We start from the raw sequence: 13,357 nt of genomic DNA, 5'->3' as shown, positions 1-13,357 counted from the left end.
TGTAAGAGCAAGCTGGTGAATTTCCTCGAGGATCCATTTAGGGTTTCTGTTACTAAGGAAGGTGTGAAAGTATGGCCTCAGGTGAGAAATACTCACAACTGCTGACGATGTGAAAAATTACCTTTATCTCCAGGTAATCAATATGTATATCTCCACAATTCTATATAAAAGTTATAGTGAGCCAGAGGGATAAAGTGTGTCCTGATGAATGGGAAATGTGTGAGCTAAACATTTTTCCATGCTTTTGCTAATCAAGGAATATACACAGTAATAAAGTAATGGTAGTAGTAATAAATAGTAATAATTATAGAAATGTAGATGTGCTTTGGGCAAAGAATAAAGATTTGTTTATTTTTTAATTGTTTAAAATAGAGTTATTGGTGAATCCCAAATAAAAACAGTTTAGGAAACTCAAATGGAGCCTGTTGTTTAGTTTTTAATTCATATCTTAAGATTCTAGTCGTAAATGAGTAATTTTTCGTGGAAAACTATTACAGTGTTCCAGATACGACCTGATTCCATAGGGTTTGGTTATTGTCTCTTTTAACCTTAAGAGTTATTTTAGCTGATCATGTTTACTATCACTATTATCTCTTGCATGTCAACCTGAGAGTTTGCATAATGGAAAGAGCCAATATGTGTCATGAATCATTCACATATAAATCCTGATAAAAGCTATTACAGCCCAGGCCAAGGCTACAGAAATTGGATGCAGATCGAAAATGGGTTGGACCTTTGAAATAAAGACAATTCACAGATTGAGTAATCACATAATTCACTCCTTGTTTTTTCTGATTTTTTTTTTCAGAACCGAATGGAGGAAAGCAAAGCACTCTTTAGGACAATTATCACATATCCCTGGTTCCAGAATTCCTCAGTTATTCTGTTCTTAAACAAAAAAGATCTTCTAGAGGAGAAAATTATGTATTCCCACCTAGTTGACTACTTCCCAGAATATGATGGTAAGTCAGCACTCTTCAGAACAGCCCTCTAGCTGGGGAAACTTTTTACCTGCCAACGTGGATGCAAGAGCTAACCCTGTAACCAGAACCAGTGCAGCCTTTGCTCTCAAAAAAGCTTATGCATTGTGGTTGATGTTGGCCCTGCTCTTTAGTGACCCGAAACATGTCATTCCCTAATAAAACTGAAAGTTATAGAAAAAGAAAACACCTTCTCGTAGGTTTTGAAATAGCTATATCAATAGAGAAGATAGTCCAATAGTTTGAACCAATTGCATATTAATCATCTTGTCACCCTTCTTATCTTCCTTTCACTTGTTTACAACCTGTTTCTGTCTTGAGGAGAAAACACAATATTGTGGGCAAGTACCCATGCTCTGATGACCGTCTGCCCAGTTCTGACACTTCCTATCTGTAGAGCCATGATCAAGTCACTTAGCTTCTCTAGGTCTTAGGACCAAAATCATAGGATTGTGTTTCTCTGTGACAGATAGCACATGTGTGACATTTAGCCTGAGGCCTGACACATAGTGAGTCTTCAGGAAATATTTGCTTTTCTTGGGTTCCATTGCCCAAGACTCCTGCAGCATTTAGAATCAGTAGCACCCACCTCAGTACTGGTACTTTGCCTTGTCTACAGATTACTTATAAAGGAATTTTATCTTCCCAACTAGATTGTAAAATCCTAAAGAACAGAACCCCAACCTATTCTAAGCAATATTTATCGATTGCTTGTTGGTAAAATGCATTCATACCCAGCCACGCTAAAACGAGGGAAAGAGTCACAGCGGTTATCCTGTAAGAGTTTTTTACAGGATAAACACATACCCACTGCCACTCTCATACAGACTTGAGTCCAGATTAGGGGTGCAAAAGGGTAGCCAGCAGGTCTGTTTGTATAAATAAAGTTTTATTGGAGCACAGCCACACTTTGGTTTATATGTTGTTTTTGGCTGCCTTTGTGCTACTGCAACAAAGTTAACTACACAGAACTATTTGACCCTCAAAGCTGAAAATATTTGACTTAGCCCTTCATAGAGACAGTTTGCTGAAGCCTGGTCTAGATAGGTGTTCTAGTTTGTTAGCTGCCGGAATGCAATATACCAGAAACAGAATGGCTTTTAAAAGGAGGCATTTAATACATTGCTAGTTTACAGTTCTAAGGCCAAGGAAATGTCCCAATTAAAGCAAATCTATAGAAATGTCCAATCTAAGGCATCCAGGGAGAGATACCTTGATTCAGCAAGGTTGATGAAGATCAAGGTTTCTCTCTCAAGTGGAAAGGCACATGGTGAACACGGCATCATCTGCTAGCTTCTTTTCCTGGCTTCCTGTTTCATGAAGCTCCCCAGGAGACATTTTCCTTCTTCATCTACAAAGGTCACTGGCTGGTGGACTCTGCTTCTACTGGCTATGTTGTGCTGCTCTGCTCTCTCTGAATCTTCTATTCTCCAAAATGTTTCCTCTTTTATAGGACTCCCGAAACTAATCAAGCCCCACCCAAATGGGTGGAGACATGTCATCACCTAATCCAGTTTAACAACCACTCTTGATTAAATCACATCTCCAGGAGATGATCTGATCACAGTTTCAAACATACGGTATTGAATAGGGATTATTCTGCCTTTATGAAATGGGATTTTGATTAAAACATGACTTTTCTAGGGGACATACATCCTTTCAAACCAGCACAGTAGGGTAGTGATTAAGAGCACCAGATTTGAATGTCTCAAAGTTGCATGTGTTGCTCTATACAAGTTTACTTACTCAGCAAAAAAAAAAATTGAAGGAAGTCATATCTGTGAAACACTTAGTACACTGCCTGACACAAAGGGTGTGCACACCCAAAGTACGTCCATGGCCGTGTGTGTAACAGCAAGAGAGCAGAGGCAGGTTTAAGTTCTGTTATCAACATACAGTATCCAGGATGGGTATCCCTTCAACAGTGAGTTCCTACTTCTGAAAGCTCCCTAAATGTACTTACTTTAAAAATCTAAGATTGTTTGGCTTCATAGCTTTCTGTGAAGATGCTAACACATTAGAGATTAAATTTCTCTTCTCACCCCACACATATTTCGTAAAGTGCTCACTTGTGGGTAGAAGTATGTTACATGTCTAATGAACTGAGGTTCCCTTCTTAAAAACATTCGAGATTCTAAAGGTTGGTAAGCTGAGAACAGAATGTTTGGGAACATTATTAGGCATTAGAAATTGTACCCTTATTTAGATACCCAGGTGTACGCAGTCCTCTCCCAAACAAGCTGTTCTTTTAAAACAAGTATTTTCGAGCCTGAAGAGTATTTTCTTTTTTCACTCCTTTTAACTCACCACTAACCTCAAACCAAGTCATAATGCCTGAGCCTGTATTCCTCTGTTCCTCAGGAATCTATGGAAGGCAGTACTTCCTGCATAGTTAGCTTATTTCCCAGAACAGAACACTAATTCTTCCCACACAGAATCTATATAAACTATATGGGCACAAAGCATCTGATTGAGAATTAAGCGCGTGCTTGCCACACACACCTAGAAAGAGAGACTCTCTTTAATTTTTCTCAGAATTTGGCATGAATCAGAGGACATGAAATGACCACATCCTATATTACACACCCTACCTTGTAGGCCAGTAAGTTTTTATAATGTGGTTGCATAAGGGAGGTATGAAGGATATCAAAAACTTCTGCAGTTTTCACAACACTGCTTCTGATACCAACTGTACATACCACAGGAGCTCAAACCAGTTCATTTCTGACTCACCTACCCAGTCAGGCTAGACCCCACAGGTGAAGGGCAGACCTCTGCAAGATTGCTCTTCATGCACCAGTCTCCAGTGTGGGGGCCACCTCCACTTCTGACCAACTGGCTATAAGTCCAGGGTTTTCTTCCACTTTGGGTTTGATGAATCACTGGAACAACTCAACAGAACTCACTTGAGTGCCCTATACTTCTATAGGGTAGGGCCCGGGAGGCCTCAACCACAGGCTTCCACATGGAGTCACAACACGTTACCATCCCGGCACAGTGATGTTTTCTCAATCTTTGAAGTTCACCTAGAGCGTCAAGTGTCCTGAGTTTATTTGGGTTCCATGATTAATGGAATCAGTGCCCTTGAGCTCAATCTCCAGTCCCACCCCCACCCTCCAGGGGTCAGGGTGTGGGCTAATGTGACCTGGCTCAAAGCTCCAACACCCTAATCATGTGGTCGGTCATCCTGTGGGGCCAGTCCCCACCCTAAGACTGCGGATGTGTTGGCCCCTCCTTGTCGTCTCATTAGCATATGATCCATGATCCATGGACCTGGGCCCACCATACAGGACAAGATGGAAGACCCCAATTTAGAGGTTGCTTCCCCAGCTGAGGATAAAGACCCTAAGTTTTTCATTATACCACAGGAGGACAGAGAATGGATGTAGTGCAGTAACCCCCACAGAGTTCAAACCTAGGCACTCAGGCTAGTCAGCTACAGGAGACATATCCGTATTATACACTGGTTGACTTTTCTGCCACAAAGATTGTTCTCTGCAACACGTATTGTTTTTCCTTTCTGCCACATCATCCTGATCTCTTTACATGCTTCCTTTGCGCAATAATTTCCCCAAACTCTACACCACTGTGAACACCTTCCTTCCAACAGGTACCCATTGTGAATAGCTCGACATTTGCAATTTCTTTTTTTTTTTTTTACTGTTTATCTCCCCCAAATGTGTATATGATACATATAGGAAACTTAGCTGCTGAAAACAAAAAAAAAAAACACTTGTTTCATTCCTTGCAAATCAAACCTGTTATTTCAAGAGACTCAAAGCCCTTGGAAGATGAGCTAAGACTGAGAAAACTCTAGGCCCACTCTGCAGCAATGTTTTTATAATAAACATGTTTATAGTATTATAAATCTCACACTTCCACATTTCTGCACTTAAAAGGTCTTAATCATAGTGAATGTCATTTCTGCATTTCTTTTCTAGAAGGGAAATTACCATTTCCCCATGGGCTTGAATTGCAAAATTGTTCATAGAGGACTTTGGAATTTTGTTCCTGCTGTGATGGGTATAATGATTTCTTTGTAGTTTATATTTATTCAAATAATATAATTTATGCTTAAAAACACAGTCCAAGTGTTCTTTAGTGAACTTGACTGTGGTACTGTTAGTCTTTAGGGTAAAAAAAAAAGAAATATAAAAGTGCCCCCTTCTTTCCCAAATAAGGTAAATCCAGAGTCATATGCAAGTTCATTCAGAAGCCAGAAATACACTGTATATGGCCACTATGTTTTGTGGCACTTTTTGATGCCAGCATTCTTAATCATCCTCAAGCATTTCAACTCTAGGCACCTAAGTTATTTGAAGCATTGCTTGTGTTGATTGCATAACTTTGAATGATCTAATTTGTTTGCGTGGCGCTTCTTCTCCCTTTCTGGCAGCGTTGGCTGTAAGCTCGTAGAGTAATCCACAATTTGCAGGAGATTGGTTTGAAAAGTTTCCTAGCTGACTGTCTGAAATTCAGGATACGTTTTGTTAGAAATTATGTCCAGACCCTCAGTAGAGATCTTCAAGATCTCTTTATCCCAGCGAGTGGGTTATAAGGATAGAGACAGAAGAAACATAAGCTGTGGACCCTTGGAGGGTCGTGCCAGAAGGGGGAAGTGGAGGAGGAGAAGGTCATAGTTCTACCTCCTCCTTTCTCAGTATAGAACTAACTTGAAAAAATGGGAGAAAATGCAGCTGCTTCATGGCACAAAGACTTTTACAAGGTGGGTGCTCGAAACTTGATTGGGGATGATGTTTTTGAAACAGTAATTAATATTTAGGGAGGTCAGCATTTTCCCAATTCCTACTGCCCAGAAACTTTTAGCAGATTATTTATTAATTTGTGGGGGAGGGGTACCCAAACGGTTTCCTCCCTCTCTCTCTCTCTCTCTCTCTCTTTTTTCTAAGTGAGCCACAATTTCAAAAGTAACTGTTGTCATGGGTATGCACTGCCAAAGCTGGCTTTTTGTAAAGGCCTAATAAATCTACCACAGCCCTTTTTCAAAGCACCTAAAGCAATACTTAGCATATAAGAGATCCTGAATAAACGTAAGATAAAATTAAGCCACATTTTATTGTTGTTCTTTTTTTTAATTATCATTACACGCAGTGAATTGAATGCTGTTTTAATGTAGGGTTCTCGGAAGCAGTAGTAATCCACATGAGTGAGACTGCAGAAGACAGCTGTAGATGAACCTGATCGTAAGGGCCAGTTGTGCTGTTCTGAGCGAGAATTAAATCTGGAGAATGTAGAATGATTCGTAATTTAGGGTCTTTAGGGAGCAGATTGACAGGAGAGCCTAAAGCAGCTATGGCTGACGCAGTGTGATGTGAACTGAAACCAGCACCATCAACTCAGTCCAAGAGAAGACATCTCTCCTCTACTGAAAAACCTGCTGGAGATCCCTGCCACCCAAGGAATCAGAGTAAACCATAGCCTGGCCTTTAAGCCATCCGTTTGTTTTCACCTATCCACATTTTGTGGGTGGATGGATGAATGTACAGACGGACAAATCAGTGGGAAGATAAAGTGACATAGAGGACAGCCTGTATCAGTAGTGTTGGGGAAAATTAATCTTAACAGATGAGTCTCCAGGGCAGATGTAATCTTTGAATGCATGTGACACAATAAATATTGGCTGCAGAAATGATGAAGGAATGAATTAACGAATCAACTAACCAACTGTCCCTCTCCTCCCTTGACCAACAGGACCACAGAGAGACGCCCAGGCAGCTCGAGAATTCATCCTGAAGATGTTCGTGGACCTGAACCCAGACAGTGACAAAATTATCTACTCCCACTTCACGTGCGCCACAGACACCGAGAACATCCGCTTCGTCTTTGCAGCCGTCAAGGACACCATCCTCCAGTTGAATCTGAAGGAGTACAACCTGGTCTAAACGTGCCTCCGAGAACCCACTCCCCTTTCCTGGTGGGCTACCGAAGATACACAAGAGGGACTGTATTTCTGTGGAAAAAACCGTTTGCATAATACTAATTTATTGCCGTCCTGGACTCTGTGTGAGCGTGTCCACAGAGTTTGTAGTAAATATTATGATTTTATTTAAACTATTCAGAGGAAAAACAGAGGATGCTGAAGTACAGTCCCAGCACATTTCCTCTCTCTCTTTTTTTTAGGCAAAATCTTGTGACTCGATGTATTTTAAATTCTCGGTCATGCACTCACAAAGAAATGAGTCGTCTCTCTCTCTCTCTCTCTCTCTGTCTGTTTTCTTTTCTATTGAGCACAACGGAGCTGATTCCCCTTTTTCTCCTTAGCCATACCTCCCTCCTGATTTTTCCCGGGTTATAATGGCCTTTATCCTAGTTCCATTCTTGGTCAAGTTTTTCTCTTGAATGATTCAGTCAGGACAGTGTCATTCGATTTAAGCCATCATACATCCGCTTCATTGAACAGTTTGTAGTTTTTGCTGAAGGATTAGAAGTATTAATACTGTGGTTTTAAAGATATTGCTCTGGACACAAAGTTTTCTTTCTTTTGTTTTTAATATTGTCTTGTCTCATTGTGGACTTGGACAATGGATGCTCATGTAACGGTTAAGTGTCATTTCTTTTGGATTTTTACCTTCAGCCATAGCGTAGTTACTCAGAGAAATGCACGGAAGCCAATAAAGCAGGGGCAGAGACACAGAAAGAGTCCTTTCTTTTGAAATGCCATATGCCATTGTCCTTCCTCGCTTCCTTGCTGCTTCTTTCTTTCACCTTCTCATCTTTAAATTGCAGATGCCAAAAAACATGCCAACAGACACTACATTTTCCCTATGGCTGCTGCCCAGAACCTTTTATCAGATTATTGATTTGGGGGAGGGAGGGGGTTTCAAACATTTCCTCCTCTCCCCCTCCCCTTTTTACTAAGTGTTTGGGGCCACAATTTTAAAATAACAGTTATTATGGGTATATGTTGCCAAGGCTGGCTTTTTGTAAAAAAAAAAAAAAAAAAAAAAAAAAGAATTATTATTGAGAAGACATTAAAAAATAAAAGCCACTGTCTTAAGTTGTAGGAGAGAAAAACTGTGAAGCCAAAATGGCTGGCTGAGACTGAACCTGAAACACCAATTGCCAAACATGAGGTAACTGTAAATTTGATTCTCATGGTCCACTCTTTTCTTTGCCCTTCAGATCACAGTGTTTAGTTTCCATGTACCTTATTTAATGTCCAAATCAGCAATGTGGAAAAACCGTGCTATGTGGTGCAACATGAAATCTGCTTATGTCTCTTTATTTGAAGCCAGTTTTATGCCCTCTTTATGTTCTTTGACGTGGAGTAAGTCTGCAAAGAACATCGGTTTATAATGTTCTTCTGACACCTTTAATTTGCGAAATCTGAAGTTCCTCATAGTTACCACCTTTGGGATCTTCTTGAAATGGTGACTGGTCAAGTCGAACTGAAGGGAGATTTGTGGACTTGAACTCAAAAGTAACCGCTCAGAGTTCTGTAGAACATGTATTTATGTAACTGAACATACTAGGAGAGATGTCTGGAACCCTATGTGTGCACTTTCTCAACGAATGCAAAAAACACAGTACATGCATTGCTGAGCTTCTGTCAAGCAGCTGAAGTTGAAATATGATTTAAGACACTAAATCATGTTTGTTTGAAAGCTGCTGGGACGTTAGCATTGGGCCATGATGCTGATCTCATCTTGACTACAATACTGTTTGGCACTAGCATAAACCACCATTTAAATCATTCTTTTGGAACAACAAAGGGGAGGGAGAAAATTCATGACTTATTAGATGAGTGCCAGTGTACTAAATAATAATGGAATGTTCTCGTTCTTGACTCTCCCAGCCTCTACCCACAGAGGTTGCTTTTCTTTTTTGTGCTCCTCAGCAAGCACCTGTAATTTAATTAACAAACAGACTGGCTGTAGGTATACTGCAATTACAAATGCTCTAATCATTGTACAGACATCTCTCTGGATTTTGCAGCATCCATACTGGCTTTGTAATCATTACTTTTTTGGCAGATTGAATGTGCTATATTGATATGTATCTATGTAATTGTATGGTATGTCTTATAGCTAATTCACATTTTGAATAATGTTATTTTATTTACTTTTTTAAGAGAGGAGAATGTAAATTTGTCAGTTTATTTCTGACTAGGGATATTTTTTTCCATTTAGAAAAGAAGAAAAAAAAAAAAAAGACCTTCCTATCGTACAGAGCGGTACTAGCATCGTGCTGTATAAAATCATTTGCACATTCCTGAGTAGAGGTATACTGATTATAAGACCCAAAGGTAATTTCATAGCAAAATACATAAAGTCAGTCGGAGCTTTTATACAGACACGGAAACCAACTTTGTAGAGCTTTTGCCATTTGACCTAAGATTGGAATATGAGCTTTTATACAATTCATATTCTTATTTGGCAAATGCACAGTTTAGTATTACCTCTCTGATGGCCTTTATTAGAAAGGCAGTTTTAGAAGCTATTGTGATCCACTAAGGAAATGTTTTAACAGCTAGAGACCACTGCTTGCCTGAAAGGGCAGTCTTAAATTTGGTGCAGCAACAACAGCAACAAAACTTAAAAAAAAAAACAAAAAAAAAATCAAAAAACGAAACAAACAAAACACACACACACACACACACACAAAGTAAAAAAAACAGCATTTGAAGGCCTACAGTGTGTATAGAGAAAACCTCATCACGAGATCATAAGTGTTACAGTTTTAGGGAATCAAGATATTCTATTTAATAGAGCTATAGTAGATGTAGTTGATTAAACCTGATCTCAAAGCTCCAAGAAGCTGAGCAGCACAGGGAAAGATTGTTATATTTGTCTTTATGGATTTGAGGTGGAATTTGCTATGCAGAACTGAGATTCGCGGCCTCACCGTTTGCCTTTGGGTGCATGACAAGCCCCCTTCTCTTGAGAAAGGAGAAAATTGATCACCCTAGCTGCAGTGAGGCCCAGAAACCCAATTGTATCCACACTAGTTAATCGAAGCTAAAGGATTTCCTTTTTTTGTTTCTTTGGGGTTTTATTGAAGGGGCTGGTGGGGAGGGGGTGGAAGGGAAGGGATTCTTTTCAGTTTTGTATAAAAACAAAGTTTACTCATGCTTTTTATTATATTGTGATGACAAGCATAATAAGCGTGTGCCACTGGACTCTCGGTGATGCTCTAAGGCGACTGAGGCCCGCGGCATGTTTTAAGGTGACTTGGGCATGTCTTACTCAAAAATAAAAACAGGAAAAAAAAAAAAACACAACAACCTTTCTTCAGCAAACCAAGGCAAGCAGCCATTTCATGACTCACTTAACGCATTGCGGTGTACCAGTTTACAGATGATTTTCCCCCTTTTTGCGTGATACGGCAGTCCCAACCCACAGAGAAGTTCTTTGTTGTAAATTGGAGGTTTCTATGATGCCTTACAGAGCTGAAATTCAGAAGTTTGTGCCTCATATCTGAAACAAAGGGAAATGCACACCCATTCAAAAATAAATCAGATTCCCCTCAAAAATCTTTGTAACATTTCCGTATAAAGAGCTCTGTTGAATGTCACAAATAGACTGGAAAAAAAATCTCCTTAGAAACCTGCGCACATTGTTTACTAGAGATGACATCAACAAAAGGTATTTGAAGAACACGTTCAACTTGTACTTTTTTTTTTTTCTTTTTTGTAGATTACCTAACAGGCCTAATAAAATATTTAAAAAAAAAAAAAGTTAACTCCGCTAAAGGGCAATTTACTTTTTGTACTTCGGACTATCTTGATTGTCAAGGTGTATGAACTGTAATTTTAAAATTTATACTGCCACATGATTGTAAATTTTAGTTGTTTTAGGTAAGGAACTGGTGAAAAGCTATTTATGCTGGATTTTGGTCAAATGACTTATTATTTGCAAAAAAAAAATAAAAATAATGGGAAGAAAGGGCTGCATAATGAGTACTGCAAGACTCAGATCTTGGTTGGGGAAAAACCCTTCAGATTACCCTCAGTTTCCCTTTGCTTTCAGTTTCTCAAAAAGAATGAATGAAATGAAATATAGCAGAATGTTAACCCATATAAAAATAAAGTGTACCCAAATATTGTAATGTATATTGCTGCTCTTCTTAAAATTTAATAAGGGTTTTAAACCACTTGATTGATAGTTAACAAACATCTCAATTGATACAAATAAGTGTGCTTGGTATTCATATCTTCTCCCAGAGATGTATCTTTGGTCAGAAACACATGCAAAAATTAAAAACTAATGATATTGTATGTTTATCTATCTCTACATATTTCTAGCATATGTAGTGTTAAGAAATCTGTCCTGGTTGCTGTGTCTTTGGGATTTCATTTTGGTTCCATCAAATTAGGAAGAGAAGTGGCTTAGTTGTGTATGATTAGCTAGAGATTTTTGGAGCCAGACACCTGCTATTTAGTAGATACATAGTGCAGAGTCTGAACTTGTCATTTCGTTTGTTTTTCGCACAGAATAGCCAACCATTTCCCACCTACCTAGTAGGTAGTCTTCCCAACTACCACTGCCCTTTCCAAAACACTCTTGCGTCCAGACACATATGTTCAGAGTATGCATATCCATCTAGCACATAGGTGCTCAAATATTAATTTCCTTCTGACCTTCCTTATCTACCATGTATCTTCCATTTTCCTACACGATTCAAACCCAATAGTAAATGACATTTACATGTTACGAAAACATCCGTTGGGCAAAATTGGGATATATCTATTGGGATAAATGGAATTCTGACTTTCAATGTAGTAGAAGAAAAATAACAGAGGAAGGTCTTCTCCAGTAGAAGATTTTTTAAGTTTAGGAAAGAAAGATGGAAAATTACTATGTAGATTTGTCCAGGTTACTTTGACTGAAACACATGTATTTCATGGATTTCTTTTCCTCAAAGAACTCTAAATACAACTTCTTGCTGGATTCCTCACCTGTCATCATGTTGGAAACCCTTATTAGACATATGTATGTAGGGAGTTTTGTCAGAAAACATTTTTAACTTGCAGTATTTAAAAGAATCATATTTACTGTTCTTAAAAATGTCATTCAAATGCATGTATTGTCTATTGTTTGGGGATGGGAACTAGTTTTGCAAAAAACACCTAATGTTGTATAATAATGCCCCAATGATCTTGCTGGTTAAAAATACAGTATTTTTGGCCATAACTTTTCAGTATTCTTCATTCTTGAGTTTTGCTTCTTTTGAAGTTGTCTAAGCCCCTCTTAGACTGCTTTTTAGAATGAGTATTAGAATGAATCTTCTCTTTCATAAGACATTTTATCGGGCACATTCATTTTCCAAAGTGGATGGGTTTAATAGTTTCTAAACAAACAAACAAAATAATCTTTTCCCCTTCTGAAATTAATCCGATATCTCAGTCTCCTTTGGTGGAAGTATTCCTAGTGATAGTGTATATTAAATGTGCTTTTTTAAAAAAGAACTCTGGACTAATTTAGATTGCAATTGATTGTTTACAAATGTAAGTAACTGCTCAATAAAGACTTATAAAGCACCCCTATTTTCAGCCTGAGGCAGTCTATAATTAGTAAAAAGAATTGACACGTTTCCCTCTGATTTGCTAAGTAGCACACTGGATGAAAGAAGCATGTACAATGTTTGACTTGGCATCCTCCCGGTGTGGAAACCGGAAACAGGTCAGGTCCTGGCTTAGGTGTCTTTTATGTCTCTGACTTTTAGAGACACACATCTAGGCTCTGAGGTCAGCTAAAAGCTATCTTTTCTCTCTCTAGGAGTTTTGTGGTGTTGGGGATATGATGGAAAGTGTCTTTCTAGAAAGTACGTACCTATGTGGGAATTTAAAACCATGGCAAAAGCAAAACCTTTTCCTGTTCCTAGCCATCAGATCCGAGCAACTGGCAGCCCAGCCTTTCCTTATGAAATTTTGTTTTCCAGAATGTAGTTGCATCCAAAAACTTGAGAGAGAGATTTTTTTTTTAAGCCTTTGATTCAAGGCTCTTCTTGCATGTGGTAGAGACCATTTCCGGTAGGCGGGTCCGACGGTGCCCTCTCTCTCTGGATGTCACTGCGAAGGGTGTGTTGTGATGAGACCGCCCTGAAGTACAGCCCTGGCGCCATCAGTCCCCAGGACCTAACTCTGCCGAGGAAACAGGGTGCAAAGCAGCACCCCTAGACTCACCCCTCTGTGGCCTTCTGACCTGGCCTTCACCACTCTAGGACCAGGTCTGCCCCTATCACCATCTTGGAGCCTCTCAGCCCAAAGAAGAAACATGAATTCCAAACATGAACTCCCTGAATGGTGTTTAATCCAAATATTTTAACTTGACGTTCACTGAGAGATCAAGCCTGCCCTGTCAGATTTTTCCTGCCCTTCCTTTCTAGATGCAATCAAAGAAGTGGCTGGTCTTAAT

At 39.2% G+C, this 13,357-nt stretch overlaps 1 protein-coding gene across 3 annotated transcripts in view; it reads left to right on the top strand.

Annotated features, from left to right (window-relative positions):
* The window catches only part of GNAQ (G protein subunit alpha q), a 326,720-nt gene extending 316,504 nt beyond the window's left edge, over positions 1-10,216 (top strand). For all 3 annotated transcript variants that reach the window (XM_077148480.1, XM_077148478.1, XM_077148479.1), the window contains exons 6-7: positions 809-962; positions 6,693-10,216. In XM_077148480.1, coding sequence (XP_077004595.1) covers positions 809-962; positions 6,693-6,883 — 345 coding nt within the window. In that variant the 3' untranslated portion in view covers positions 6,884-10,216. The remainder of the gene's footprint in view (positions 1-808; positions 963-6,692) is intronic.
* The last annotated feature ends 3,141 nt before the right edge of the window (positions 10,217-13,357 follow it).

This window comes from Tamandua tetradactyla, chromosome 2, assembly GCF_023851605.1.
Source record: "Tamandua tetradactyla isolate mTamTet1 chromosome 2, mTamTet1.pri, whole genome shotgun sequence".
Classification (NCBI taxonomy): domain Eukaryota; kingdom Metazoa; phylum Chordata; class Mammalia; order Pilosa; family Myrmecophagidae; genus Tamandua; species Tamandua tetradactyla.
The sequence above is the reverse complement of the archived record's forward strand: the minus strand, read 5'-3'. Positions and strand labels throughout refer to the sequence as shown.